We start from the raw sequence: 25,557 nt of genomic DNA on the forward strand, positions 1-25,557 counted from the left end.
AAAAAGCACTAGAAAATTTTCCAAAAATCTTTTCCTAATTAAATTTTTTTTATTTATGTTGTGTCGTGTCTTCTATTTCTATACTGCTTATGAATTAGTGGTCACATAAGGTGGGAATACCATATAGCTCTCAGGAATCACAGCCGCTGTAAACGCAAGGCAAATGACGTATTGCTTGGCCGGACTGAGCGCTACTTCGTTTGCCCGAGCTGGGCCAAAGGAGATCACGGGTATCATGTATTGGCAATCACTGCAAATGCTCAGTCATAGGTCATATGCAATGCATAGTGTGTATTCTCAAATCGTCCCCTCCAAGATTAAATCCTGAGTGTGCCACTGCCTATCAGATAGCCAGTCTCCAATCCAATGCACTAATCTATTATCCAACCCCCATCCCCTCTACTTTGACTATCAATTTATCCTGCAGTACTCTATCAAAGGCCTTTGCAAAATCTAAGTATATTACTGTGTATCCTTCTCTGTCCAAGGAAGCAGTTACCTCATTGTAATAAGTAAGTAGATTACTAAAACATGACCTCCCTTTAGCAAATCCATGCTGTCCATCAAAGATAATATCATTGTTGTCAACCCAATTCTGGATCCTGGTTCTCACTAGCTTCTCCAACAACTTATCCACAACACCTGATACACAGATAGGCCTATAGTTTGATGCTTGAATTCTGTCACCTCCTTTATGAAGTGGCACAATCTTGCCCTCCTTCCACTCCTTAGGAACTTGATCCAGTGCAAGGCTCATATTAAAAAAATATGTCAAGGCAGGTGTCAACTCCCTTTCACATTCCTTCAGAATAAGTGGTGATATATTATCAAGTCCCACAGCCTTATTAACATTAAGTTTGTTGAACTCACCATACACCTCTTGCTCACTTACAGTCAGTCTCTCTTCCCCATCATCAACTGCTCTCAATCTCTCCATGAAGTCACATTCACAAGATGGAAAGACCTTTATGAACTGCTCATTAAGTATCTCCACCACATTTTCTTCAATATCGTCCCTCCATAATCATTCTTTCTTTTGCTGGCTACATATCAAAAAAACTCTGATTCTTTTGAATTCATTAGCTAACTGTTGTTCATACCTCTCTTTTACTACCCTTACCAACCAAGTCACCTGCCTTGCCTGGTCTTTGTAATCCTCATGGAATTGGTTATTTCCACGTCTCTTATGCTACTGTATAATGCCCTTTTTTCTCTGTTGCATGCTTAATCTCTTTATTCATCCATTTTACACCTACCTTAATTAACCTTCTAACTCTTGGAATACATTTAGACATTGCATCTATTAGATAGTTCTTGAAAATTCCCCAAGCTGCATCGATCTCTTTTCCAGCTAACTCCTCATTCCATGCTACACCTGCAAGCTGTCTCCTGAGCTCTTCATAATCATTATGAATATTGCCATAATTGAAATCATCCATAATGATCACACTTTGCTTGCTCATATGTGGATTGCAGACTCTAATTAACAGGAGAAAGAGGGATGACATGAAAGAGGTCTATAAACTTTTGAATGGGTATTATGGGATATCATCTGATGAAATATTTCATTATATGGAAGGTGGAGATGGAACACAGAGGCATCCATGGAAGTTAAATTTAATTGCCGTTAAGGAAAGAATAAGAACTAGGTTTTTCTCCCAGAGAGAGTAGTGAGTAAAATAGTTTGCCTTTAGGGTCAGTGAGTGCATCTAGTGTGAATGAATTTAAGGGAAGGTATGACAGCTGGTTTGAATGATTTATAGCCTCCCTTGATGAATCCTTGACTCCTTGGAGGTCTCATATAATAATAATAATAATAATAATAATAAAAAATATATGAAGATAAGTTACCTTCATAAGTCTATTACTAGTCTGTTCTTTCTTGTAGTTGTATTGGTTGCTTTAATATCGTTTTTGTTCTAAGTGTTTATCAGAACTTTCCAGACCCTTCCCCCCCTCACACACACACACACACACACACACACGTGTGTGTGTGTGTGTGTGTGTGTGTGTGTGTGTGTGTGAGTGAAAGTATTTTACCTCTTGTATAATAAATGTTAAAAATACCAAGCAATTTTAAACCTGGTTTTACTCTGGTTTAAAATTGCTTGGTATTTTTAACATTTATTATACCCAAGGTAAAATACTTTCTACATTTATATCTCCTCCAGAGATTTTTATTTAATAAGGTTAAAACACCTTATGGTAACTTGTTCTGGTAAAATACTTATAAGCTCTGTATTACTAAATCTTGGTATTTCTAGCCTGGCTCCCACTGATGAGACCTCAATAAAGGTCGAAACCGGTCTGGGTAGTGGCCCCTTGCCTTTAATACAAAACATCATACATCCCCTTCTTGGAGATGTGTTTTGGCATTAAGGGTAAATATTAAGATTAGTGATCAGAGCTTATGCCACCTTTACCACGAGTTGCCTTGATCTTGCACTACCTGTAGGATCAGCTAGACTTGCATCATTTGCAGGCGCAAACTTGACTTGTTTGTCTGTTTGCTTACTTGGGAAATGGAGTTAAACCAGGTTTAAAATTGCTTGGTATTTTTAACACACACACACACACACACACACACACACACACACACAGGGTGGTTCAAAATTCCACGTACAAACTTTGAGGGGAGGTAGGGAACATCAAAATCAACCATATTCACATAGAAAAGCATGACTGGAAACGCCACCGGAAGGTACTAACTGGGAGGACACAAAGATACAGAAATAACGCAAGGCAGTAAGTAGCGTAAAAAACTTTATAAGGCATAACTGAACAGTCCAATAGTAGTGTTGGATACATAATATGGTAAACAAGGTGCATGTCTGCCATCTCAGCTTTTGTAAAACGATGCATGTTCTTTGTACGATGTCGAAAGCTTGAATGAGGAAGCCCCAATTGTTTACCTGGAGTGCTGGCGAACAGTGCCGCCTATTACTTTCAGGTGGCGTTTCCGGTCATGCTTTCCTATGTGAATATAGTGTTGATTTTGATGTTCTCTACCTCCCCTCAAAGTTTGTACGTGGAATTTTGAACCACCCTGTATATATACACTGTATTAAAATACAGTATACAATATATATAATTTGTATTTTTTTTATTTATTTTTTATATAGTTCAGAAATCCTGCTCTGGAAACCACATATGAAACTTTTCAAGCTCTTGAAGGCCTCAAACTAGCAGAGGAAATGACCTAACACCAAGCATTGAAATTCACCAACCACATAGTCTGCCCACAGTTGTGAGAACCATAGCTGGCACAGTGCCAAGAAGAGTCGGTTCATGTTGAAGGGGAAAAAGAAATAATGGGATGTATGAATTCCTCACCACCATGCAAAATCACTTGCTTTATACATAACATTTTCCAAGTGTTATACAAGCAAAATAGTTACCACTTCAAAAACTAGAATTTTCATGAAAGAAAAGCTAATTTTCTAATATGTAATAATAATAATAAAATCCAATGAAACACATTGATTACCCTATTAGCAGAATGGATTCGCCTTCTTCTACCATGTGCAGAAGTGTCGAGGGGTCTCACATCTGTCGTTGCACTGTAAAGACAATCACAAAAATTCATGCCCATAGTGGGTAACAAACCTGCAACCTGTTGGTTTGAGAGCAGATATGCTAACCACTTGGCCAATCAGGCGAGCATTTAAAAAATAGTATTAAAAATATTTAGCATTTGAGAAAAGCATTGTAAATCTGCTAAATAAAGAAGTGTAATATGAAGAGAATTTTTTATGCACTTCTTTTTTTAATATATCTGTCCCATATATGAAAGTGCCCAAGACCTATAGCATATTAGTGCTGTGCATGAATAAATATTGCAATATTAAAGATTTTCTTATAGGTAGTACTTGTAATATCCACATTTCATTGTACTTCCAATATATATCATGCAATATATAGTATAGTAAACTGTTAAGAGTTCAGAGTAAATGAGCACCAGCTGAGAGACTCAAGTAGCATGATCAAGTGTGAGAATAACACAGAGGAGAAATATTATTATTATTCAAATTAAGTGGATATTGAATCCAATATTACTTCAGAGCCGAGTAGAGAAACAACAAGAGCTTTGTGCCGAAAATATAGAAACTATAAAAGTTTCGGCAGGTACAAGCGTGAGCAAAACTTTCATGATGGGGACAACTCATAGTAAAGGTGGATTAAGCTCTGATCACTGTCTTTAGTATTTCCCATAATGTAAAACACATCTCATAGGACAGGGCTGTTCAACCCGTCGATCGCGATCGTCCGGTCGATCGTGGAGTGATTTTTGGTTGATCTCTTGTGTATTCCTCCTTAATTACAAATTTAATTAAAACTGAAAACATATTTTATTTATCATTATTTTGTATTATTTTTAATTCGCTTTAAGTGTATTGCTATTGTTTACTTATTTTTTGTTAAAATTGTCAAATCAGTAATTTTCTTATAAGTCCGGGTAAATGAATTAATTTGGATCAGTCGAGGTCAAACAGCGAGCCGAGTGAATACGATTATAAGCAAAGTGTAAAAACTCGATTGTAGCTTAAATATTCCAAAGCACATTACATCAATTTTTTACTTAGGTTAAGTTCCATGTGAATATTGTAAAAAAATAAACTTTGTTTGTCTCGGTATAGTTTGTATTAGATGTTTTTGTAAATAACTCTTTTGAAGCTAACTGTATATACTGCTTTAATAAGAATATGCTAGAGTGTGAAAAACAAAGGCAATGTTTTTGTCACCAAAGCTGTACATGACGGCATTAGAAAGATTGTTATTGAAACTTGTATGTATAAGAAAGACTTGCAGGCTCTAAGTGTAAATATTTCAGTCAGTCAGAAAGAGTTCAAACAACTTTCCGATGGTCAGCAACTTACAATTAAAAGAAAACGGAGGAGAACAAAAGGCATGCCGAACTTGAAACTTAAGATAAAAGACCCATACCGATTCTTTGGGGGGGTTGCCAAACTTCACGCGAGGTCTCAGAGGAGGCTTAATAAAAAGGGACTGAAGCGTGCAGAAGAGGGTCCTGGTTCCAGAATTGCTGTCAGAGAGGAGGCCGCCCGGTCCAGAGTCGCTGTCAGAGAGACTGCCCGGATCCACGTTGCTTGAGAGAGGAGTTTCCTGCTTCCTGAAAGGAGCTTCTTGGTTCAAGACGTCGCTAGAGAGAGACTACTTCTAGGCTGCGGACAAGTTTCAAATTGACAAAAGGAAGCGTTCCAATTGCTGGAGAAAAATTTCCAGGCCAGGTTAATGTCAAACATTCACCAGTGTGTTGCGTTTTCATTACAATTTGATGAATCAAATGACTTCACTGATATTACTCAGTTAATGGTATATATTCGCATGGTATTTCAAGATTATTCAAGTAAAGAAGAACTTTTGAAAATTATACCATTATTGGGAAGGACTAGGGAAGAAGACATTTTTTCGGCATTTGATGAATTTGTGAAACAACACAAACTTCCGCTTTTTAAACTTGTGTCTATTACTAGTGATGGTGCCCCTGCAATGATATTTAATAAATCAGGCTTCATTTCATTATGTAAAAACGATGACAAATATCCAGATTTTTTAACGTACCACTGTATTATTCACCAACAAGTACTGTGTAGTAAAAGATTAAACACAAAAGATTTTTTGGATTTTTGCTATACGAGTTGTCAAACAGGTGTTATGTTATGTTACTTATATTTAAGTAACTTAATGGTTGCACCTGTTTGACAACTCGTATAGCAGAGTATATACAGGGTGTTCGGGATAAATTTGACATATTTATAATTAATTATATTTTTCCGTAAGTTACATGTATTAACACACACTTCTCTTCATTTAAAAGTTTGGACCCTTCTTCATTCATATACAAGATGTCAGAAAGGATGGATAGCTGGAACCCACCTGAATCATGGAAGAGAATAACTTGTATCATGATGATTCGTGCCCGCCATCAAAATAAGGATATTACGACTGCTGCCCAATGCTCCCTGAATACAGTAAAAACAATCAGGCATGAACTAGAGACTTGCAATGGTGACTACGAGGATGTAGCAAGAAGAAAGATCCCTAGCAGACGATCTGATTGCGTTCGTACAGCAGAATTCCTCGCAAATCTGCAGGAACAGGTGTTGAAGAACCCTGGCATTGGAATTCGGGCTTTGTTCGTAGAGTTGCTAACTGTAGTCAAGCCCTGGATAACAAGGGTAGCCAATGGTAGGCCGTATGTATGGCAGCAGGATTCGACCCCTTGCCACACCTCTGGGAAAAGTCAAAAATGGTTGTCTGAAAATTTCTACGACTTCACCAGTCCAAATGTTTGGCCTCCAAACTCCCCAGACCTTAACCCCATGGATTATTTTGTATGGGGCGCAGTTGAAAAAGACACCAATCGCACTTCCAGTAATACAAAAGCCCAGTTAATGGATAAAATTAAAACAGTTTTTGCGGCCCTTCCCAGGGAGACTGTAGCATCAGCTTGTTCGAGGTTCCGAAGCAGAATTGAAGCTGTGATCGATGCTAATGGTGGTTATTTTGAGTAAATCTTGTTGATAGTATTGTAATTAACTCTGCCTGTAATGTTTTTTTGTCAATTCATTAAATTTAATAGATACAAAGAAGATTTTCTTTTTCCTTACGAAACTGTCAAATTTATCCCGAACACCCTGTAAGTTCTTTTCGCTATATCCTTTGGTATCTATTTGGTCTAGCTACTTACTGATGAAGCCTCAAAAAAGGCTGAAACTGGTCTGGGTAGTGACCTCCCACCATAATGTAATAACAGCATACATTTCCTAGGAAATGTGTTTTTACATTATGGAAAATACCAAGATTAGCGATCAGAACTTTCCCCGCCTTTGCAACGAGTTGCCTGAGATTATAATACATACTAGGACTACTTGCATTAGCTCACGCTAGTAACGCCGATACTTTTATAGTTTGTATATTTGGCATGAAACTCTCTGATTCCAATCTTTGAGTTTCTTATTCAGTTTTAAAACAATGTGGGATTTAATATCCCCTTAATTTGAATAATGTTTTTATCGCTGGAATGAAGCCTATTGGCTCTTTATATTTAAATAAAAATAGATATTAATAAAATCATTTTATAAGATTTAAAGTTGTTATTAAAACAGTTTGCAACTTGGGTTTATATTATAAAGTATTACTAAACTTCAATGAACACCTTCAATTCATCTACTTCTATTCTTCCATCAGTCTGTGTTACATCTGACACTAGAATATCTCCACCTGGATTTTATATGCTTGCAACATGATCACTCTTTAGTAACTCCACTATTTCATTTGCTTCTGTTGCTTCCCTGCTATGAACACTCATTAAAGCCATCTTTCCATAGTCATTTCTTTCTTTTAACCACATAGCAAAAGAATTCTTTGGGATTTCTTTTCACCTTATCATCTAGTTTTCACTCATAATTAACTTTGGCCCTCTTATCATACAGGTCACAGTTCTTACTTGTGCTGCTGATTGGCAGCATAATCACTTTTTTCTTTATATTTCCTCCCAGTGGCGCACCCAGAGGGGGGAGGGGGCCAAGGGGCCCAGGCACCCCCCAAAGAAAAGAAAAAAACACTAAAAAAATTTCCAAAAATCTTTTCCTAATTAAAATTCATTTTTTTTATTTATGTTGTGTGCTACTTATGAATTAGCGATCACTGCAGATGCTCAGTTATAGGTCATATGCGATGTGTAGTGTATTTGCAAAACGTCTACTCAACTCGGGCCCCCCCCCCCAAAAAAAAGGTTAAATCCTGAACGCTCGGCCTCCTCCAAGATTAAATCCTGAGTGTGCCACTGTTTCCTCCACAACTTTCACTTGTTTCACTTGCACATATTTCACTACAATTTTTTTCTTTCACATTATAGTATTTTTTCTTCACCTACCAGACATTCCTGATTCTGCTATTAATGGCCATCTATTTACACTACTCTGTTTTGCAACTTAAATTCTTTCCCTTCTATAGTTAATGCAGTTGTTCACTGTTCTTCACTTCTCATTTTATACTGACATCTGATTTCTTTACTCTTTTTTTGTTCACTCACTCCCAGGCTTTTATTCTTCTTCCTACCTTTTCATAGGAATGCATTGCCTATCATTGTTTTGTTCACTTGTCTTTTCATACAAAATCAAGAATTAAATTAGAATGGAGCACATTCAGGCATGTAAATATTTATTAACATACCTGAAGATGCTGCAGTGTGTTTTTCTCTGTTATTAAATTAAATTTTTAAATTTTTTGTTCTGAATAATCAAAGCTATAACAAAAATAATGGTATTACTGCATTCAATTCAATAGATGTTGATGAATGCGCTCGTCGAATTCATGATTGTCGTGTCGATCAGACCTGTCATAACCGTAATGGAGGCTATAGCTGTGAATGTACTACTGGATTCACCATGAATTCTGCTAGAGAGTGTGAAGGTAAAGGATAAAACTTTCTTTTAAATTTATTTATGTTTCTTTTATATAAAATGCTTTAAGAATTTCTCATCTTCTTCATCCACATCAAATTTCTAATATGTATCCTCAGGGGATATACGAGCACAAGATACTATGTTGTACTATATAAGAATTATAGATACTTAATAATTATTATTAAATATCTATAATTCTATATTCTATAAATATTATTATTCCAACAGTTTTCTTACAGATCAGCCTGTTATATGTCAGGATTTCATATTGTCAGATCTTATATTTTGGTTGTCTAAAGCACTTCTAACATTATCAACCTACATAGAAGTTTTTTTTATCATACTAGAATCAAATGACTGCTTTGCTAACCTTTTCTCTCCCATTTGGTTTAATGACCATAACCATCTAAAATTTACTCTGCTCACACATTCTTGAATGCTAACATTGCTAAGTTTCTTCCTGATATCTTCACTTTTAATATGATTCTGCCATTGATGATATCTGTTCAGCCTCGTAATTTTTTTCAGAACTCTTGTAGTCATCTCTAGTCTTTGGTCAAGAGTTTTATTTCTAGTCCACTCTCTAATCTGTATGTTAAAATTAGTGTGTTCACTGTGTCATATCTAATTTCCCTCTTATTTCTCTCTAATACTTATTAACATTTTCATTGCCAAGCTTAAAATTGGAATTTCTTGTGGTGGCCAAATTTTTTTTATTTTTTTTATTTAGTTAGCGACGTCCACGCGATAACGCATGATCGGCCGTTTGGTGAGAACTCGCATCATGCAATATCGCGTGATTGGCAATGAATGTGTTAAGTATCTATAAGGACTTGAACAGATTGCATGAGTGAGCAACATTATGGAACTGTCAGTACAATGTTGCAAAGTGTAAGGTTCTGAAATTTGGCAGGCAACAATAGGATGCAAAGTATATAGTTCGTGGTTAGTGGTAAAATATTTGGAAGAAGTTGAGGAGACAAGAGATCTTGAAGTGGTGGTGGCCAAATATCTGAAGTTCATAGGTCACATTGCACGAGTTGTGAAGTCATCATATCAGATTATGGCAATGACAGAAGACCTTAACATGCAGAAATACAGAGATTATGGTTCTATTGTATAAGGCTTTGATCGGGCCTCATAAGGAATATTGTGCACAGATTTGGTGTCCTGGTTTTCATGATGATGAGGATATGTTAGAAAGGATATAGAGACAAGCAACTAAGGTGGTAACTGGTCTTTGGAATGTAGGATATGAAGTCAGATTGAGAGAATGTAATTTGCAAAGCCTTGTTAATAGGAGGAAGAGAGAGAGCCATATGATTCAGACATTTAAGTTGGTCAAGTTGTTACTGAGTTAATGTGTAAGAAATTTTTTAGAGAAGGGGGTAGAACACGAAGACATCCTTGGAAAGTGTATAATGAGGATGTGGGCATAAAACAGCAGGTTCTTTGAATGGAGAGAGTGGCTAGTGAGTAGAATGCATTGAAAGAGATTAAAGCATAATTAGATGAGCTTTATGTGTGTGTTCCCCCTACGATGAATCTTTTTACTCCATGTGGGTCTGGTGTTAATAATAATAATTCTATATAAATTTATTCATTTTACTCTCTATCATACTAGTTTTGCTAATTCTGTTGTTTGTTTCCATATTTAGTTTGCTGTCTCTGCTGAAAATTGTTCATAAAATAACTGAAGCTCTATATTAAAAATTCAGATGATTTCCATGTTCCCATTTATGTGTTTTTGACTTTTTATTTGCGATTTTCATGGAAAATTTGTTACTGTAGTTATTCACCCTAGTTAAAGAAATCTGAAGACTTGCACTAGATTTATATATTAGTATAACATTGCCTGCATAAAGTAATTTGAGAGTAATTTCAGATTAACTGGGAAGGATATTGTTCTTGATAGCTGATGAACTGCAACCAAAGGCAATAGGAGTGCAACTGCAGACCCAGTGAAAAATAGTGCATTTGAGGCCATCTAGTCTGAGATAAAGTTAATGGCTAGTAGGACAAAATATAGAGTTAGTTGCTGATACAGACCAGAAGATATGAAGGATGATGCATATAGAATCTATAGAAAGGCTTAAGTGTCATTGATGATTCATAATAATTCTTTACAGTATAAACAACACCAAGAGAGGAAAATATACATTTATTAAACACACTAATAATTCACTAGTTTTCTACCCAGCATTATCAGAGCACATTTATAACTGTGATAAGCACACAGCACTGAACTAAGTCAATATAACATCGAATGCTTATTTTGCTAAGGAGCACCATTGTGTTTGAATGTACTGATTAACACTATTATGAAATAGATAATGCATTTTGAAACACATACCTCGGGGAGGACTTTCTTCATAAACTTGAAATTTATAAACTTGGAACTTAACTAAGACAATGCTATTATAGAGAAATTGTTTAAAAGCATAAGAAATCAAACAACCATAAAATAATAAGTCATCAAATAATTAAACATAATAACTGATAAAGAATTAAAATATGAAGGTTAAAAATACATGATAAAATGGGCAATGATAAAAACACTAGAAAAAAGATAATTAATGTGGGGAAATAATTTAAAACCTCAGATAGGATATATGAATAAATATGATGTTGCGTAATTACAGTGTATGAGCCGTTTCAACATGTCGTTGTCTTCAGAAGTGGAAAGAGCACTCTATTGAGGGAAGGAATGAGAGATGAAAAAGTTAAATAGGTGGCAGAGTTCACTTAAATGGCTACATTGAATTGCTAATCATTTCTTATTGGCAGAAACTTATGATAATTTTAATGTGGTGGAGCTTCCAATTCTCCAAAATTATATAAGATTAATTGTTAAACATTTATAGAATTGTTGTCACCTGAAATCTGTAACATGATTTGAAAATCTAGGATGGTAGGTTTTTAAATTTTGGAGATGTGGTTTTGTTTTAACACGTGGATTGCAATTTCAGTTTTGCCAATATTAAGGAATAGGAATGTTACATTCGCAAAAATGTTCTGGTAGGTACAACCATAGAAATTTAATTGTTGAGCCTGTATAAGTGACATAACAATCTTGTTGCTAAGGGAATCTGTATACCACATTGTGGTATTCAAATATTTCCTTGTGAGTAGGAATTTTGGTGGGTTTCAGAAGGGTAGCCAGTTTGCGATTAGTACTGAAAACTAATTTGGCTAGTATGTTTAGAAATGTGTTTAAAAGCTTTACATGTATTATAAATATATGTTAATTTTGCCATTTTATGAAAAGGAAAATTTTCTTTGATAGGAGGAGTGGTTAACCAAATCTTGGCTGTTAGGTTTGCATAATTTATCAATCGTGACAGATATTCTTAATATTTGAAAATCTGCATTAATTTTTCAATTTCATTACTAAGATGTCTATTTGTAGTTTAGAATTTATATGTGTTTATGAACTGTGAAAGAATGACTGATTTTTTAATGGAGTATGGATAGTAGAAGTTAATGGGCCAGTAATTCCTGACATGTATAGGTTTATGGAATATTTTTGTTGTTGTTATTATTATTGTTATTTATCGTCTGACCTCCATGGAGTCAGAGACTCATCGTGGGAGGTACACACTATTGCACACAATGCTCATCCAACCATGCCTTAAACTGATTCAATGTGTCTACATTCACAACACACTCAGGCAATGGATTCTACTCACCAACCACTCTCCATGCAAAGAACCTTCTCCTCACTCCTCTGCTCACACCCTCCTTATGCAGTTTCTAGTGATAGCCTCTTGTTCTACCTCCCTTGCCCATTCTATGAAAAATCTCTTCCATGTCAACCTGATAACAACCCCTGACTAGCTTATGTCTCAATTATATCCCCCCACCCTACCTCCTATTCACAAGGCTTTGCAACTTAAATTCTATCACTCTGTCCTCTTACCCCACATTCCAAAGACAACTGACCATCTTTGTGAATCAAGTACAAATTGAACAGCAATGGTCCCAAAATTAATCCTGTGGTTCAAGTCCGGAGTGGCTGTATTGGTGGAACCGGATATAGTCCTTATGTTCAGATATCCTAATATTAGCTGTCCTGCCTGTTTGGCTGTAGTAGGATAGTTCACAACTACAAGGGACCTGGTATACTCCAGGTAGGTCTAGAGGAATTGCATGGTCTTTGGTGGAGCGGATAAGAAATGCCAATTTTTTATATAGTTTGTAACAAGTTTTCATATTTTTTTAGTATTTTTATTAGCTTTTCAAAAGTTCCCTGGATATAAGGAATGGTGATAGATTTAGAGTAATCTCTGTTATGGGGGAGGGGAGGGGAAGGGAGAGTGTGGTTAATTGGTTTTAATATTTTTTGGATTTTTTAGGGGTTGTAGCCATTGGCTACTAAGGTGTTAAGAATATGGTTAAGTTCAGTAGTTAGGGCATTGTTATCTCTGATTAATTTTGCCCTGTTATATAGGGTTTTTATAATCCCATGTTGTTGGTAGGGGAGGTGGTGTGATTGCTGGTGAATGCATCTACCTATATGTATAGGTTTTCTATAAACAGAGAAAGCCAGGGATCCATCAGACTGGCATGATCAGAGTGAATAGGAAAGGTAGATTGTTATTGTTTCCCTTTTCCAAAGCAAACTGGATCCTGGGGGTGTTGATTGTTTAAGTGTGTTAAGAAGTTGTGGAGTGTATCCAAGCAATGCGGCCAAATAGCAAACACATCATATACAGGGTGTTCGGGATAAATTTGACAGTTTCGTAAGGAAAAAGAAAATCTTCTTTGTATCTATTAAATTTAATGAATTGACAAAAAAACATTACAGTCAGAGTTAATTACAATACTATCAACAAGATTTACTCAAAATAACCACCATTAGCATCGATCACAGCTTCAATTCTGCTTCGGAACCTCGAACAAGCTGATGCTACAGTCTCCCTGGGAAGGGCCGCAAAAACTGTTTTAATTTTATCCATTAACTGGGCTTTTGTATTACTGGAAGTGCGATTGGTGTCTTTTTCAACTGCGCCCCATACAAAATAATCCATGGGGTTAAGGTCTGGGGAGTTTGGAGGCCAAACATTTGGACTGGTGAAGTCGTAGAAATTTTCAGACAACCATTTTTGACTTTTCCCAGAGGTGTGGCAAGGGGCCGAATCCTGCTGCCATACATACGGCCTACCATTGGCTACCCTTGTTATCCAGGGCTTGACTACAGTTAGCAACTCCACGAACAAAGCCCGAATTCCAATGCCAGGGTTCTTCAACACCTGTTCCTGCAGATTTGCGAGGAATTCTGCTGTACGAACGAATCAGATCGTCTGCTAGGGATCTTTCTTCTTGCTACATCCTCGTAGTCACCATTGCAAGTCTCTAGTTCATGCCTGATTGTTTTTACTGTATTCAGGGAGCATTGGGCAGCAGTCGTAATATCCTTATTTTGATGGCGGGCACGAATCATCATGATACAAGTTATTCTCTTCCATGATTCAGGTGGGTTCCAGCTATCCATCCTTTCTGACATCTTGTATATGAATGAAGAAGGGTCCAAACTTTTAAATGAAGAGAAGTGTGTGTTAATACATGTAACTTATGGAAAAATATAATTAATTATAAATATGTCAAATTTATCCCGAACACCCTGTACATAGCGTAGCCAAACAGTAGGTTTAAGTGGAGCCAAGTTTAAGGCTTTTTCTTCAAAGGTTTCCATAAAGAAGTTGGCCAGGGGGTGAAGAGAGTGGAGAACCCATGGCTGTCCCTTCTATCTGTTTATAGAATTTTCCTTGCCATATGAAATGGCCTGAGTTCATGGTGAACTGAAATAGGGCTGAGATATTGGGAGGAAATTCGGCTTGGATGAAGTCCAAGGTATCTTTGAGTGGGACATTGGTAAATAAGGAGGAGACATCAAAACTAACCATTATGTCAGTATGTTGAAGTTAGAGGTTTTCTATACTGGCTTTAAAGTGGGCTGAATTTTTTATGTGAATGTGTTTGTGCCAGTATATTGTGTGAGCACTTTAGCTAAATATTTGACTAATTTGTATGTGTAGGAATCAATGCCATCCACAATGGGACACAATGGCACATTCTGTTTATGGATTTTTGGTAGTCCATATATTTGGAGAGGTCTAGAGTTAAAAGATTTTAGTTTGTTAGTCTTCCACAGGCCAAGAAGTAACCTTCTTAAGGAGCCGGAGTGTTCTGATTTGGGAGCTGGTGAGATCATATTTTATAGGGAGGTAGGTAGACTGATCTAACAGTAAAGAGGTAAGCTTACCTGCATAGTCAGATTTGTTTAGAACTACAGTCATTTCCCTTGAGTTATGGTGTTCGCCTGCTTCACAACAATGCTCCAGTCTATATGGCTATTGTTGAGAAGACTGTAGTGAAGGACTGTGGCTTCCAAGAGAGAGTGAACATCAACCCTACATCCCAGATCTAGCACCCAGTGACTACTATCTCTTCTCTAAACTGAAGAAAGACCTTCAAGGAAGAAAATTTACAGATGACAGTGAGGTGAAAGATGCAGTTTTAGGCCATTTTGCAGACAAAATTACAGACTATTTTTAAGAGCATAGAAATGTTAATTCAAAGATGTGAAAAGGGTGTTGAAGTAAAGGAAGATTATGTTGAAAAGTGACAGACTTATTTTCTTACCATCACCTTTAAAAGTTAGTCATGCTAGAAACTTATGGAACCAACCTTGTACATGGGATTCATTTCCTATTCTGCCATTTAAATCTCCAAAAACGACCACTTTTTTTCTATATCAGCTATCTGCTCTAATGACTCAAAAAATTCCTCCACTTCTCCCTTAGGTGAATGTTCTGTACAACCAATTCATGGTCTTTTTCCCCATTTTGAAGTTTGCCTACATCACCCTACTTGAAGTTTATAACCCAATCAAGAAGTTTATCTTCATGTTTGATGTTGAATGCTATTGCTACTTTTTCCTTTCCTTAATTGTTATTGCCCAACACTGCTTGGAAAGAATTCAATGGACATTACAGTGTGAGGAACAAACAGCTATAGCACCCACCTTAATAAGATGTAGGACCTCCTTTCGCTGCAATGACTGCAACCATCTTATTGGGCATACTTTCTACAAGCATACAATAGCGATCAATGGGAATGTTTGACCATTCTTCCTGTAGGTATGTAATGAGATATTGGACTGTTGTTGGATGGATGTCCATTGACCTCACCCGACACTCCAGTTCATCTCACAGATGTTCAACACAATTCATATCAGGGCTCTGTGGAGGCCAGTCAAGTGTGGTGACATCCACAAACCATGGAGTTACAGCACCAGTCTTATCACACAGTGAATTGTCTTGCTGAAAGAGACAATTGTTGGATCCTACTTCTTCTCAATCTATACTTTGGATCCGATATTTAGTTAATACAATGTTCTTAACTAGTTGATAAGTTGCAAGTTGATTTCTAATTCAAATATAAAGAAAATTTATATTTAAAGACTGCGCCACTTTATATCTGAATTAGTTCAAGAATTTAAGATAAACCAACTCTCAACTACTCTTCCTTTATACGTTGTTGTCATTATATATACTAGCCAAGAATATTTAACTTACTTAATTTACCCGCTTTGGTTCGAACATTTTATGAATGGTGCAGTAAAAGAGATTCAGGCAAAATACATCTTTTGATTAACAAAAACAAACATTTAATTTTAGAATCATAAATTTTACACTTAACTTCAAATCAGTAATTAAGATATCACAAACATTTTAGTTTCTCTGATAAGTACAATCATACAAACTCAGACAATGGTAAATCTGTTATCTCTATAACACAGTCTTCTCACAGTTCCTTAAGTTACAAATACAATCAAAATTTTAGTAACACCTCTTCACAAACAAACACTTTTAATTTTACACTTCAGCTAACTCTCCGCAATAGTTACTGTTAGTATAAGGAAATTCTAGGATGAAAGTCACACACTTCTCTGTATAGAAATATTAAAGGTTGAAATAATCTTACCGATAATCTTTTTTCTTCATCTACTTATATGTAAACACTTTTTATAACTGTAAACACTTAAACAGTATACGGCACTCATTAAATAAATCTTCTAAGCAATAACTGAATTAATCATCGGTCATTATACACATAAACAAACGTTCTTGCATGAAGTACTACTGATCACTCATGAATTAAGGTAACACACAATAATTCTTAACTTGAGGTTTTATATGCACAGTTGTTCATTCCTCCGACATTCAGTTAATTCTTTAGGCACTATAATTCTAAATACAGCTAACGGTAAACTTCAATTTTACAGCCTCTACTATTCTCTAGAAACTTCGTACTTTGCTTCAAGGTTCCGTATGTCCTTGAAAGGTCAGTGCTGAAATTAAATCTCAACTCAAGTATCGCTAGTCTGTTTAATAGTCTCGCAGCTGTTTTCCGTAGCTATAATTGTTATTCTACAACTTATTAGCTAACTGCTTCTCGACTAGTAGACTTAAATTATCTGCTTGAGTGACTTGCCGTCTCTTTAATATTGCACTCTGATTCCCAAATGCCCAATGCCCCGATTCCAACCCAATGCCAATCTCTCTCTTTTTACTGTCTAAATAATTTTTGCGATCCTCCTTATATATCTGTTCTTCCCGCCTAAATTATTCTCGTGATCTCTTTCTAAAACTCTTTTCAATAAACCTTCTCCTCACGTGGTGTTCCAAACTCGCGCTCGCTTACTTACATACGTCTCCATGACAACAAAACAAAACATAATAAAATTCAGCTATTGCATAACGTTAAACTTCTACAAATAGGAATAAATAGAGAACATTTACATTTCGATTAATGCGCAGTTAAATTATCAAATACAAGTTCTTATAATATTAACATAGTAATAATTAAAATAGCTTAATAATATTTAATACAGTCTTTTCATTATTAATACATATATATTTGATTAAATAATTAGATATTAGACAAAATTAAAGTAGTTATATGAATATTAAATTATAAAATAAGTTATTTACATTAAATAATTACAAGTTTAGCTTATGTGATGGAAGATCATGTTGGATTCTGAAGCAAATATTAATTACTCAAATTACTGCATATTCAGAATCCAACAACAGTACATTAATATATATATATATATACACACACACACACACACACACACACACATACACACAACAGTACATTAATATATATATATATATATATACACACACACACACACAACAGTACGTTAATACACACACACACACACACACACACAACAGTACGTTAATACACACACACAACAGTACGTTAATACACACACACACACACACAACAGTACGTTAATACACACACACAAACAGTACGTTAATACACACACACACAAACAGTACGTTAATACACACACACACAAACAGTACGTTAATACACACACACACACACACACACAAACAGTACATTAATACACACACACACACAAACAGTACGTTAATACACACACACACACAACAGTACGTTAATACAAGTCTAGCCTTTGTGATGGAAGATCATGTTGGATTCTGAAGCAAATAATAATTACTCTGAGCTCTACATAATCAGAATCCAACACAATGGTTAGTTCTATAGAAATGCCACAAAGTAGCAAACATTGCATTGTCTAGAATGCTCAGCTACCTCTCGGAGTTCAATGTTCATAACACCACAAGAAGAGGTCCGAGGCCAAACCAGGAAAAACCGGACCATACCATCACACAGCCACCTCTGAATTTCATTGTTGGGGGTTACACACTCTAGTAAGAGATGTTCACCTGGCATCCATTATACACATACCATACCACCTCTGCTCAGTAGAGGGTGTAGCATGATTCTTTGCTCCATAACAGCTTTCCAAGCATCCATGTCCCACTGTACCTACTCTTTGCACAATTGAAGACTATGCTCATGTTTCTTCAGATAATGTGGAGCTTGCATATTGCAGTCCTACCATGGAAACCCATATTGTGAGCCTCGATTTTGAATGTTTCTGTGCCAGATTTGTGTTCCAGTAGATGCCTGGAATTCTGCATTCAACATGTCAGCCAATGAATGGCAGTTTTTGCATCTTATCCATCATAGCACCCTATCATGTTTGGTGAGTGTGGTGGGTCATCTACTGCAGGCAACACTTGCAGTTGATTCCCTGCACTTCCATCTCAGTTTGGTAACACTGATTATTGACCTGGGATGGGTCTATTTGTCAACAATTTGCCAAACAGAGACGGCTGCAACATTGCATCCTACAAACATTGACTATTTACATGGCACGATGCACCTTGTCCATGGAGGTATCTATTAACTTCTTTCCAAGCAATGTATAATATCCTGTACTTATTATTTAGTAAGATTCACCTATTTTTGTCCTTTTTTTTGTCTAAATAATGCAATTATGTCCACATGATATGTGTCCAGTTCTTCTACAAGTTTGATTTCCTGGCTTTTAATTCTCCTTATATTGATGGTTCTTATCTTCAGTTCTCCTGACACTGGGTTGGTTCTTCTTCTTCTTCTTCTTCTTTTTTTAGATGTTGAAGCTGAGTTTGTTCTAGTTGCCGACTTTTCGCTGTTGGCCTTGATCCCTTGAAAACAGAGGAGGGGGGGTCTTGTTTATCTGGGCAACACCCCCAGCCAGTATGAAATCTCATCATGTTGTACCATCATATACATTTTTGGTTTAAGCCAATAGTGGATATTAGGTCAGAAGTCCTAGTTATTTCACTTTGATATTAAATAACTTACCTTTTACAAAGCTGTCCAGCCAACCATAGAGTATCCTATTCCCATACACTATTCCTTAATTTTATCTTTCACCAAATTTTCCAATACTATAACTACCACTCCTGAGATACTGATTAGTCAGTAATTTGTGACTTTTGTTTTGGTGCCACCTTTATGTAATGGACTATCTTGCACTCCTTCCATTCCTTTGGAACTTTACCAGACCTGAAACTTCAACTTTGTCCGATGCACAGCCAGTTCTCTTCCACTTTTCCACAGAGTGACTCAGTTAGTAAGGAAAACAACAGTGCAATATGAGCAAAAATTGACAAATCAGGCAAAGAAAAACCCTAGAGAGTTTTTTAGATTATGTGATAAGTAGAAGGAAGAATGATCATGATTAGATGATGTTAATGGATGAAAATAGTATTTGTAATTGTTGAGGTATTCAGTGATCAGTTTATAAAGATGTTTCATCCTGATAAGTGTGGAATCATGAGGAACTTAAGTGTACAAGACATAGGAGAGGATGGCTTAATTGTGAGTGAGCAGTAGGTGTTTGAGGAAATAAATGACCTTGATGTCAATAAGGCAATAGGATTTGATGACATACACCATGCATCTTAAGGGAATGTTCCAGGGGATTGGCAGTAGCATTGGCATGCCTGTTTAATAAAAGTCTTACAACAGCACAGGTTCCAAGGGAGTGGAAGGAAGGTAAAATTGTTCCAATGTATATAGGTGGTGATAAGGCTGTAGCTTCAAATTATATGCCAATCTGTGTATCTGGAGTTGTGGTGAAGGTACTGAAGACATTGCTGACAAGTATGATACAGAAATGGGTTGATAACAGCAGTATTCTCTGTGATTATAAGCACACACAGGTTTGTTAATGGGAGATCATGTTTTACTAACTTACTTATTTACTATAATAAGGCGACAAATCCTGTGGACTGGGGAGATGCATATACAGTGGTGTACTTGGATTTTGCAAAAGCTTTTGATAGCCTGCAACACGAAAAAGCTGTAAAATAAATTGAAACAGATGGGATTGGATAAGACTTCTGAGTTGGATTAGTGACTGGCTGCCTGATAGATATCAGAAAGTGGTGTACCGCAAGAATCAGTTTTGGGACCATTGTTGTTTAATTTGTATGTTAATGATATTGGGATGGGTAAGCTAGTGATATGTAGCTATTTGCAGATGATGAATATTGGGGAGAGCAGTGCAGAGTCAAATGGATGTTATGACCTTACAGGAGGACTTGAATAGATTGCATGAATGGGCAGGTAAGTGGAACTATCAGTTCAGTGTTGCAAAGTCTAAGGTTTTGAGATTTGGTAAACAATGATGAGATGCAAAGTATACACTTGGTGGAGAAAGTTTAAAGATAGTAGAGGAGATGAGAGATCTAGGAGTGATGGTTGACAAGGACCTGAAATTCAGGGTCCAAAAATTGTGAAGACATCCAATAAGATAATGGCAATGATGCAGAGGACCCTGACATGCAGATATAGAGAGGTTATGATGCCATTGTATAAGGCAGTTTCCCAGACCCAAACTTTTCCTACGATGGAACACTTCACAAATCCCGAAATTTTAACAGAACACCTTGGTTAGAGTCAAGTATCATTGGATACTTGACATTGGATATTCAGTGTAAAGCCTAAGCGCACACCATCACTGAAGCAAGCTGTATCGCATTGCAAAAACGCGACAGTGCACACTACAGGTGTGCTGGGCCACATCACATTGTATTGACCTTGCTTATTAACTGCACGTTTCCTAGAATAGATACCTCCATACTTCACTCGCACACGAGGTGTCGACTACCGCTTGTGGCTGTCAGCCAGCGACTGAGTCAAGGCCAGTGCACACTGCCTTTAATAGCACAACCCACAAGCAGAGCGAGGAGCTCCTGATTTTCAAACATGTTTGAACTTGTCGCAGCATTTAAAACCATGCCAGTCTCATATTAATTGTGATAATTTTTCACGGAACACTTATTCACTTTCCATGGAACACAGTGTGGGAAACCCTGGTATCAGGGCTTGATCAGGCCTCATATGGATTATCATGCAAAGATTTGGTCACGGTGTTTTTATGGTGTCCAGCGAAGATTCCAGTGGAAAGTGTCCAGTGAAAGTGGTCTTTGGAATGTGGAGTATAAAGAAAGATTGAAAGAATGTAAGTTGCAAAGCCTCATGAATAAGTGGAAGGGGGGGGGAGGAGATATGATTGAGACATAAGGTAGTCAGGAGTTGTTATCAGGCTGACATGAAAGAGATTTTCAATAGAATGGAAGAGGGGATAGAACAGGAATCCATCGCTGGCATCCACTCACACTGCTCTATTCACATTGATATACATTATGAAAATTATGAAAAAAGCTACCATGTTGGAGTAAAACTTTAGTTTAATATAAACCAAAATAAACACCCCACGTTTTGACCTTCACGTTAAGGTCATCATCTGGAGTATACACATATACACAAAGAAACAAGCTGCACTACAATTTACATGGCATACTAAAGTTACTGACCAACCATTACAACTAATGGCCTGACCTCTGGTGAAAAAAAACAAACACAAAAGAAAACTTACTACATCAAAGCTAGGTTTCAAATATTAATATTATCATCCTCTGTTAGGTTACAAAATTAACACAATTAAGCAGGATAGCAACATTTTTATTTACAAAAAAGTAAAAAATTAATAAATAAAAATAAAAAACAGTAAAAAAAATTAGTTATATAAGTATACATATAAGTTACAACCAACTGGTATGGATAGTACCCAATAAAAGCTGAAAATTAGCTTAGAGGCCTAAAGTCAGGGTGTCAGATCAACTTACAACCATCAGATGAATGAACTAGTCCCTGATAACAGCACCTATTAGCTTATGAACTATAACCAATGAACAGGATAAAGAAAAAGCTGTGAAATTACTTAAGTCTGTCACTTCATGGCCTTCAGACACTGTTAAAAAACTGATACCCCCATTATGCCTGTTCCCCCAGAATATATGATGTTCCCAAGGTACACAAACATAACGTCCCGCTTTGGCCGATAGTCGAGGGAATAGACAGCCCTAATTATCACCTAGCCAAGAAATGAGCATCAGCACTCAAAGAGTTGGTAGGTCATTCCCCTCCTATATAAAGAACACACAACACTTAATAAACAAAATTAAAAACACGACTCTCAGCAAAGATGATTTATTAGTTAGTTTTGATGTTTTTGCCCTTTTCACAAATGTCCCAATCAGTGACACAATTCTTCTCCTACAGAACAAATTTCCTCCCGATATTATGGCTCTCTTTGTCCATGTACTACATTCCGGTTACTTCGTGTGGCAAAATAAATTTTACCTACAAAAAAGGTATGGTCATCGGCTCATCTCTATCCCCCCCCCCCAATTATTAACTTTTATATGGAAGCTTTTGAGCAACGTGCTCTCGATTCCTTTACTCTAAAACATACAGTTTAGCTTAGATACATTGACGATGTTTTCATTATCTGGCCACAGCAGCCAAATGCTAAACACATTGCTTAGCCACCTAAACAAACAACATGAGCACATACAATTTACTATTGAAATTGAAAATCAAAACTCGCTCCCTTTTCCTGGATACACACGTCTTCCCTCAGGCTGTCTATTCTTGTTTTCTGCAAACCAACACATACCGGCCAATATATATATATATATATATATATGCTAACTCTTATCACCACCCTTTGCAAAAACTTGGAGTCATTAACACCCTCAAAAACAGAGCTATAACAATTTGCTCTAATGAGCAAGCTTTTAAACAAGAATTAAAAATTATTAGCAATACATTTATAAATAATGGCTATAGCAAAAATACTATTAATAAAGTTCTTCATAAAACGTCATCAAAAAATAATGTAGATTACAATAAAATCATAGCTATCCCATACATTATCAGAAAAAATTTATAGAATCCTACACCATTATAATCTTAATGCCACTTTTAAACCACCTTTAAAATTAAAAAATATATTCAACTCCTCTAAGGATCCTCTTCCCCCATTGGCACATCCTGGAGTTTATTGCATCTATTGCATGTGCAACTTAACTTATATTGGGGAAACTGGACATACAATCTCTATCCATAAAAAAGAGCACAAACAGCACATTAAATTTAACAATTTTGGTGAAGGAGGCCTCTCTGATCACGCCCTTAACACCCTACACCAGATTGATTGGAAAAGTACCTGCTCGTTGTTGTTGTGTTCCATTGAGTTGTTTTCAACCTTCTGGTGATTCTATGAACATACATTCTCCATTCAGATCTGTCCCTGGCCATATCTTTCCGAATTTCTAGGCATATTTCAGCTGCTTCTTTAACTCCATCCACCTATCTAATTCTTGGTCTTCCTCTTCTCCTACTTCCATCAACTTTAGCAATCATCATCATCATCATCTTCTCCAGACTGTCATTTGCTCACATAATATGTCCAAAGTATGACAATTTTTGCTTGATCATAGCTTCGAGGGAGCAATCTGGCTTTATTCTGTCTGTCAGTGATTTATTGGTTTGCTTTTCCATCCATGGTATTCTTAGTAAATGTCTCCAAACCCATAATTCAAATCCATCTATTTTCCTTCTTTCACTCTTTCTCAGGGTCCAACTTTCACATCCATACAGTACCACAAGGGAATACCATTGCTTTCAAGATTCTGATTTTTGTTGCAAGGCTAATATCTTTATCTTTAAAGATCTTGCTTAAATTTGTTATTGCTTTCTTTCCAGGTAATAATCTTCTAATTTTTTCAGTACAATACCCATCTTTATCAATTTGGGAATCTAGGAGTTAAAATTGTTAACTACTTCCATTTTCTCCCCTTCTACTTCAAAATCATTAAGTTCACATGTTGCCATAACTTTTGTCTTTTTGAGGTTAAGTTTAAGGCCATATTTAACACTTTCTTCTTTAACTTTCATAATAAGTTCCTCCATATCTTCTTTGCATTCTGCTAGCAAGGTGGTATCATCTGCATACCCTCAAATTATTAATATTTCTTCCACCAATTTTAATTCCAACTGAAGACGCCTCCAGCTCTGCCATTCTTAAAATGTATTTGCTGTACAAGTTAAACAGGTATGGAGATAAAATACATCCTTGTTGCGCCCCTTTACCTATTGTGAAATATTCAGTTTCTCCAAGATCTGTTCGGACAGTAGCTTCTTGTTCACTGCTTGTTACATCATACAAAAACCCGGTATAAATGGAAATTTAAAGAAGCCTGTGAATTTTTGATTAACTACCCTAATCTTAACAATAATGGTGGCATAAAAATCCCAGAAATTTGGATGGCACACATCAGTGGCACACTCAGGATTTAATCTTGGAGGGGGCCGAACGCTCAGGATTTAACCTTGGGGGGGGGGGGGGGGAGTTGAGTAGACGTTTTGCGAATACACACTACACATCGCATACGACCTATAACTGAGCATCTGCAGTGATCGCTAATTCATAAGTAGCACACAATATAAATAAAAAAAATGAATTTTAATTAGGAAAAGATTTTTGGAAATTTTTCTAGTGTTTTTTTCCTTTTCTTTGGGGGTGCTCGGGCCCCTTGGCCCCCCTCTGGGTGTGCCACTGGCACACATTCAGCCCACTTAGTTTCCAGCAAACAACCCTGACTAGGAATCTAAGCTAATTTTCAGTTTTTATTGGGCAATATCCATACCAGTTGGTTGCAACTTATATGTATACTTATATAAGCAATTTTTTAGTGTTTTTTTATTTATTTATATTTATTAATTTTTTCCTTTTTTGTAAATAAACATGTTGCTCTCCAGCTTAATTTAATTTTGTAACCATCAAAGCTAGAGTTCAATTATTATTATTATCATCTTCTAATAAGAGGATGATAATAATTGTAATAGAACTCTAGCTTTGATATAGTAAGGTTTTTTTTTTTTTTTCACTAAAGGTCAGGCCAATAGTTGTAATGGTTGGTCAGTAACTTTAGTATGCCATGTAGATTGTAGTGCAGCTTGTTTCTTTGTATATATGTGTATACTCCAGATGATGACCTTATTGTGAAGGTCGAAATGTTGAGTGTTTATTTTGGTTTATATTAAACTAAAGTTTTACTCCAACACAGCAGTTATTTCCATAATTTTCATAATGTATTCTGATCACCATATAAGCATGAAGGAACGATTAACATTGATATGTTTACAATATGCCAAGCACCTCCAGTTTGTCTACTTCATTTCTCACATCAGTCTTTGTCACATGAGCAACTACAAAATCTCTACTTGGATGATACACCCTTGCATAGTGATCACTTAATAATAAAGCAGCTGTTTCTTTCTTCTGTCACCTTCCAACCACTGGCATTAATTAAGGTTTTCCTTCTAT

The 25,557-nt window shown here is 36.3% G+C and overlaps 1 protein-coding gene across 10 annotated transcripts in view; it reads left to right on the plus strand.

Moving 5' to 3' along the window:
• LOC150108392 (uncharacterized) overlaps positions 1-25,557 on the plus strand; it is a 628,716-nt gene that overhangs the window by 437,936 nt on the left and 165,223 nt on the right. For all 10 annotated transcript variants that reach the window (XM_090415800.1, XM_090415806.1, XM_090415807.1 and 7 more), the window contains one exon: positions 8,314-8,439. In XM_090415800.1, the coding sequence (XP_090271926.1) occupies positions 8,314-8,439 (126 nt within the window). The remainder of the gene's footprint in view (positions 1-8,313; positions 8,440-25,557) is intronic.

This window comes from Typopeltis vanoorti, chromosome 3 (genome assembly GCF_054136105.1).
Source record: "Typopeltis vanoorti isolate ZY-2024b chromosome 3, IOZ_Tvanoo_1.0, whole genome shotgun sequence".
In the NCBI taxonomy this organism is placed as follows: Eukaryota; Metazoa; Arthropoda; class Arachnida; order Uropygi; family Thelyphonidae; genus Typopeltis; species Typopeltis vanoorti.